At 56.4% G+C, this 7,011-nt stretch overlaps 1 protein-coding gene across 9 annotated transcripts in view; it reads right to left on the bottom strand.

Moving 5' to 3' along the window:
* Positions 1–7,011, bottom strand: part of ADGRB2 (adhesion G protein-coupled receptor B2) — a 36,473-nt gene that overhangs the window by 28,024 nt on the left and 1,438 nt on the right. For all 9 annotated transcript variants that reach the window (XM_006924308.3, XM_015599016.2, XM_025041477.1 and 6 more), the window contains exon 2: positions 670–1,480. In XM_006924308.3, coding sequence (XP_006924370.1) covers positions 670–1,465 — 796 coding nt within the window. In that variant the 5' untranslated portion in view covers positions 1,466–1,480. The remainder of the gene's footprint in view (positions 1–669; positions 1,481–7,011) is intronic.

Here is a 7,011-nt window from a genome sequence, read left to right as displayed (position 1 = left end):
AGGAAGCTCCAGCAGCTGGTGGCCTTGGTCCCAGAAAACACAGGCCCCGTGGGGGAAGACGGGATGGTGGGAGCTGAGCCAGCCCAGCCCTTCAAGGCAGCCTCAAAGCTCGGGCCTCTTCACCCAGGCACATTCTTCTGTACCTCTCTTTATCTTGACCCTGGGGTCACTGCCAAACATCAGTGACCCATGTGGACAGGAACACGTCCTGCTCCCTGCCTACTCCAGCCTCCAGGAGAACTTGTCAACTCGCAGTGCCAGGGCCTGCTGTGGTCACCCCCAGCTTTGGGTCTTTGAACACACTGCTCCCTCTGCCTGGAATGGCCTCACCACTCCTTTGGCTTGGCTCACTTCCACTTGTCCTTAAGATCTCTGTTCCTGTGTCACTTCCTTCAGGAAGCCTTCCCTGACTGCCCTATTAGGGGATCCCTTCCCTGTGTTTATCATGCTGCACTGTCTGATCAGTGCCCGCTTTCATCCACCCAGACTGTAAACTCTTCAAGAGGGAGGTCTAACCCCAATCTATTTTGATGACCCCAACATCTGGACAGGGGTGGACACAGAGGGGACGACCATACAAAGAGCCCCGAGATCTGCCAAGATGGGCACCTGCAGGCACCATCAGCCCCCTGGACATACGCACCCCACTCGGGCCCTGCTCAGACTCACCATATCTCATCTCGGTTGTGAACAGGTCATTGCTGCTCCCCGAGTGCAAATCGGCCTCAGCAGGTGGGGCTGGGCCCCCAGGCACCAGGGCATTGGACAGGGTGTGGGCAGCAGGGAGACCTGGAGGTGTGGTGGTAGCAGGGCCAGTCCCCGCCTCCCCAGGGCAGCTGCAGCCTGGCTGGGCGAAGCCGCAGGCCTTGCCGGCAGCACGGCCACACTCTTCACTCCAGCGGCAGAGCACACCGCAGGTGAATTGGCTGGAATTGTTGTTGTTGATGAGCAAGACCTCGACAAAGCGGAAGGCCAGGGCTGTGGGCGCCAGCAGGCGCCGGGCCTCCGAGGGCTCAGCTGACAGGCACAGCTGCACGAAGTTCTTGTCGAAATGCAGGAAGGTAAAGGGGCCTGAGCCTCCGCACAACTCCAACCCTGCTGCTGCCTCCTCCTCCTCCGGCCGCCCCACCTCCGACTCCGCCTGGGCCACTGCTTCCTCCGGGCTAGGCCGCAGACAAGTAAAGTTGACCAGGTAGTGGTCCAGGGGCAGCAGGCGGGGGGCAAAGTAGGTGCACACCTCCTCCTGGCGGTTGAAGCGCAGGTAGAGGGAGTACTTAGTGGGGTCGGGGTTCTCCAGGGTCCAGGAGCAGCCCGAGGCGATGGTAGGAAAGAGGTCCTGCAGCGAGAAGGCCCCGTAGAGCACACCCGAGGCCAGGGCAGAGCAGGCACTGGGGTCAGGGTCGAAGGCGGCGGCCAGGTGCAGGGACAGAATCACAGATAGTAAGAGGGGACAGGCTGGGGTCATCCTATGTCCCTTGCCCTGTGGAGAGAGACAGTGGTCAGTGGCACCAGGCACAGCCAGCCTGGGTTTTGTAACTAGCTGCAGGTACCGGAGCCTCCTGGTTAAGACCACCTGTGTGATCTGAGGCAAGGGTCTTGAGCTCTCTGAGCCTCAGTTTCCTTACCTGTAGAATGAAGGCACTTGGGAGAGTGCCTAGAATCCTGCAAGCCCTTAAGAAACACTCAGTGTCGTTGTTACTATTATCCTCCGTCGGTCCCATCAACTACAAACATCTCAGCTTGACATCTGTACCCAGCCCCATCCCCACCGCCCAACTTGCATTCCCCAGAACTGTTGATCTCAGTCGCAGTGTGTCGTGATCAGCTGTGAGGCATGTCATGTGTAATCCAGCAGTAATCGTCAAAGTGGCGATGTTTGACAACGATTTTTTATAAATCAGAGCGATTCAAGGTTATTCCCAGAACAATGTCATTCTCACTCACTTGCTTTACTGAGTGGGAGAGAATAGGGAGGCGTTACCGCCAGTGTGCGAGGGACTGAGCACAATCTGAGCCATGCCCATGGGAGAGCATCGCAGGTACGAACGTCAAGAGTATCGCTGTCGTGGATTTTGTGGTGGAAACAAGTGGGAAAGGCATCTGCAAAATGGGTGCAGTAATCCCCTTTGAATCCCTCTTCCCCTCCAGCCATGAGGTTATCCTCCGAAGTCTGGCTTAGGGCCTGCTATCCCCACTGAGGCCACCATGCCATCTCTCTGCTCTTAGCTCCCACAGCCCCGGTGCGGGCGAGAGGGAAAGTCCACAACTCCCAGTCGTGACCTCTTGTCCCTTGCTATGTCCCCAGCACTGGCTAATTAATCTCATGAGTCTTAAAGCTCCTAAGAGTGAAGACCATAGTTCTCTAATTTCCACCTTCCCCCACAAAGTGCTGCCCTAAGTGGTGCTCCCAGCAGGTGTGAATGTCCTCCAGGAGTGGGAGGGCAAAAGAGCCTAAGCCCAGCCCTGACAGACACACTGAGCGGTCAGGCCAGAGTGGACAAGGGCTGGTGGACAGGGTACCTATAGGTACCTGACCACAGCCTGCCCAGTCTCCGCTCCAGCTGTCCAGAAAACAGAGCCTGGTTCCTGGGCTGGCTGAGCTCTACTTCCAGCCCCGCCCCCAAAGTGATGCACACTGCCTCCCGCCTCCATGCCCCCACAGCATAGCTCACAGTATTGGATGGGTCCCTAGAGCCTGGTTGTTCCACATTAGAGGAAAAAAGATGAGGCTCCAAGAGGGAAGGCAACCTGCTCAAGATCACACAAGAGTGGCCAAGCTGGGATTGTAGCCCAGGACCTGAGGCCCCAGAACAGGTTTCTCCCTCAACCACCGACAGCCTCTTGCTCCATCCCCTTCCTTGTTCAAGCTTCAGGCCCAATGGACAAGCCACTGGCTCTGAGAATTGAATCACAAACATAAGAAAATTCATAGGTTTGCCTAGATTTCCCCAAGACAAAGCTGCTCCCAGGGACAGATTTCCCTTGGCTGTTTAGGAGTCTAAATAGTGGCAGGAGGTAAGGGGAGGCAGTAATTAGAACTCCAAAATTCCAACCCCTGTGCAGCTCCCACATGCTACAACTCTGATGCAGGCCCAAGCCCTAACCACACACAAGCATTTACCCCTCCCCAGCCACAGGAGGTGGGAGGGATTGGGGAAGGCAACCTCAAGGCAGTCCAATATACTGGGGAGGAGCCTACCCTCCTCCAAAGACCCACCTGGAGTTATTCAGCAGAAGAAGCCAGAACAGGTTATGGCTCCACTGTCTCCCCAGAGTTGAAAAAGAGACCAGATCCCTGGCCTTCCCCGCCCCAGATCATGCCTATCCCAAACTGTTCTGCCTGCCCCGCTTGCTGCAGCATGAGCAAAACCAGTGGCTGATGATGAGTGACATCCAATCCCCCTGCTGCCCCCAATTATTTTTAAGCAGGCTGCAAAATTCAGGCCATGGCTGGGGCTCAGCAGAGGGGAGGTGGGAGCTCATTATAACTGGCCTCGTCTCCCCCACTTAGAGCAGGCAGGGAATCTCCCCAAACATACACCAACACACGTGGGCTTGAACATTCCTATAACCTGCAGGCACGCACACAAAAGCATGTAGGTACAAATGCATGTTTAGACAGATGATCACAGGCATTCTGTGTGTGAACAGATAACATGCACATAGATGAGTATAGACCCCTGATGTATAAACTTACATGCACACAGGACTGTGCACACTCACATGTACAAGGGTGTAAGGAGCCAGACACTTGTTCACAAAGGCAGAAATGAAAATGTACTCTCTACTGTGAACTCACACAGATATTTGCTCTCTGAGGCTCAGCATATGACAGCTAAGTGTCCGGCAAGATCTGACCTGCTGCTCCTTCCTTTGTGTTCCTGAAGCTGTGGGCTCAGACTCCCCACCTCCTGGACCTCTGCTGCCCCCTACTCGATAGCCCTGACCCATCAAGAAGAAGTAGGTCCACAGCTTGGCTTCTCCAGAATTGAGTCCCCTCTAAAACCTGCCCAAGCCCCTCCTCTCCTCAGTTTCCTTCAGATACCCCCTTCACACCAATTATGGAATTTCACCCTCACTGTTCCTGCTGTGACATAAGACCTTTTAGGGATCCCCCTTTATATCGCTCCCCACCCACTAAATAAGGCAAGAAACCCAATTCCAAGCTAGGTCACAGAAAGCCTTCCCTGGGAAGACACCTAGAAGAATCCTTGTCTCACAGGCAGCCTAAGTGGTTATTAGTCACGATTAACCTCCCTGAGCCTCAGTTTCCCACTCCGCGGAATGGAGACCATGATCCCTGCCCTCAGGATCGCATACCCCTCATTCAGCCTCCCACTTAGTTCCCAGCACAGAGTCCAACACAGGGAAAGGGCTTACAAGTTTCCCTTCCCCTCCTCCCTCCCTCTTCTCAGAACCTTACAAACTCTCCCCTCTTTCCTTACCGCTGGCTCTGGGAATGTTCTTTGGGTTGAACCACAAGAGCATCTTTGCCATCTACAAGCCCAATGAGCCCACAAACCCTTCCATGTACAAAAGCTAGAGAGGAGAGGCATGGAGGTCAGCTCTGAGGAAGAACTTCCTGGGTCAGGAGGTTAATGGAGAAAATCAAAAGGCCTCCTCCCTCAGGACCTCACTGGGCTGAGATGGGTGAGTCGCTGGACACATCTGTCCAGCCTCCTCGGGGATACCTTCACCGCATGCCTGCTGCCTCCCAGCAAACCTGGGAATCCCACCCTCTGCTCAAGCACACTCAGGCCTCCTTCCTCCCAGACCCCCACAGGCACGCCCAGCCTCAGGCTTCCCTTCTGCACCAATGAGGGAATCAGAGGCACTCGCATTGGCTGGGAGGGCCAAGGCAGGATTGGGGGATGGGGGTGGGGGGTAACGTAACAACCGGGAAGGGCACCTCAGGCAACAGCTGGGTCTCCGGGGATCCCCTGGATCGACCCCTAACCGCCCTGCAGACTGGGAGCAGGGACGCTGGGGAGCCGGCAGCCTGGGCCGCGGGCAGAGGAGGGGCGGTGAGTGGGGGAGGGGGCGCGGCGGTGCGCACATCCGTCGCGTTTATCCACCTGGCAGCTCCAATTCGCCAGCCCGTCACTCACCCTCCACCTCCCCGGCGCTCGCTGCGGGGCCGAGCCCAGGCCGACGCGCGGGCGAGGATCCCCAGTTGGGGTCTCTGGGTCCCCTGCCCAAGCACCTGCTGGAGGTTAGGGTCCTCAAGGACCCCTCTCCCGAAGCTCTGGCACCCAGGAGGGTGCACACTCTCCATCTAGCCTTTGGAGCTGGTGGGCAGGACTGGGGGAGGGGGCGACGCCCCCCAAAGCCGTCACTCCCTCTCCGACAGATAGAATGGGTCGCTCCACCTCTCTCGCAAGGGTCTCTCCGTCCCAGAAGGGGGACGCCGGGGGCCTCCCGCACGCCTTAAGGAAAGAGATGAGGAGCAGCCCCCAGACCCCTGGGTCGGTGCCGCGTGGGCGGCGGGGGAGGGGGCGGTGACTCAGCCGCCCTCCGCCCGCCTCCCCGGAACTTTGCAGCAGCTGGAGCCACCGTTGCTACAGGAACCGAAAGCTTTTGTTCCCCAATGTCAGGGCTGCCAGGGCAAGAGGGAGGCTGGGAGGCTGCCACTCCCCGGTGGGACCCAGGCCCGGCCGCACTATCCAGAGAGCTTTCTGCCCAGCAGAACCCCACGGATTCGAGTCCTCTCCCTCTGACCCGCCTTTCACTAAGCCAGTCACGCCAAAACCAGGTTTTTCAAACTCTCGGGGCCCTGAGATGAGGTGGCCCCCTAACTCTGATCTGGAGCGCTAACGACCCTGGAAAGTTCCTGATGGTGTCTGTCCTCCTGGGAGAGGTGGAGGTGCCCCTGTGCCCCATGTGCTCCTCTGTGACTTATTTCCCACATGGGCCCCCCAACAGGCAGCCTATCTTTGGACAATTTGACTTGGGTTTCCTCTCTGTATTTATCCCACCTCCCAGCCTCTACAGCTGAATAAGGACCTCAGAGATCCTGGCTTTCACTGATGTTCCTCTGACCAGAACTGATCCCAGAGCAGTCCAGTGGGATGCTGAAGGATGGGTGAGGGAGGGGGAAAACTAACAGTCACAGGCTCCCTGGACCTACTCTAAGGGGACTGAGGTATTTTCTGGCTTTATATCTTGGGGGTTGTAGTGAAGTCTCAAGAACCTGTTCTGCTTTTCTCCTCCAGGATTAGAAATAGAGTGGATAGGGCCTGACCTTGGCCTTGAAGAGAAGAGCCTAACACATCTATCACTGTTGAGCATTATTAGGTGTCAGACACTCTATACAAACAATCTAATTTCATTCTCCCAGCCACTATATGAAGCAGTTATCACTGACCCATTTTATGGACAGCCAACTGAGGCTCAGAAAGCTTATGTAGCTTGCTCAGGTCACAGAGCTTTGAACCCACGTCATCTGACCAAAAGCTGAGTTCCTAACTACTTACTTAGCTCCATTACCTGGGGGTTGGGAGGGAGGAAAGAGGGCAGAGACCAGCCAGGACCTTACTTTGGGTTACAGAAATGCCTACCACACACCCCCCAGGCTAGACCTATTCCTTTCTAAAGAGTGATGGAGGAGGGAAGCAGAAGAGGGAAGGAGAAGAAGAGAAGGCAAAGAAAGGAAGAGGAGAAAATCTTTCTGTCAATCGTGGTCCAGGGAAGTCCCTCCCTCAGGCTTCCACTACCACACTGATCCTCACCACTGTCGGGGGGCACTCCCCAGGTGCCTGCTCTGTCCCAGGGCCAGGCGAACTCCCCACCCCATACTCCATATCCAAGCCAGACAGAGCCCACCTCTAACTCCCACCCCACCCCCCAACTAGTAGGGACTGCCCTGGAATAGACGGAGGCTCCCTGGGGACACCTGCCCAAACCCAAACAAGGCCAACCAGACCATCTCAAATCCAGCGGCCAGTCCTGCTGGTCTGTACCTGATGGCTCAAAAGGCTCCATCCAGTATTGATGCTAGGATGAGCCTTTCCC

This window comes from Pteropus alecto, unplaced genomic scaffold, assembly GCF_000325575.1.
Source record: "Pteropus alecto unplaced genomic scaffold, ASM32557v1 scaffold39, whole genome shotgun sequence".
In the NCBI taxonomy this organism is placed as follows: Eukaryota; Metazoa; Chordata; class Mammalia; order Chiroptera; family Pteropodidae; genus Pteropus; species Pteropus alecto.
Note: the sequence above shows the minus strand (reverse complement) of the source record. Positions and strands in the feature narration are given on the sequence as shown.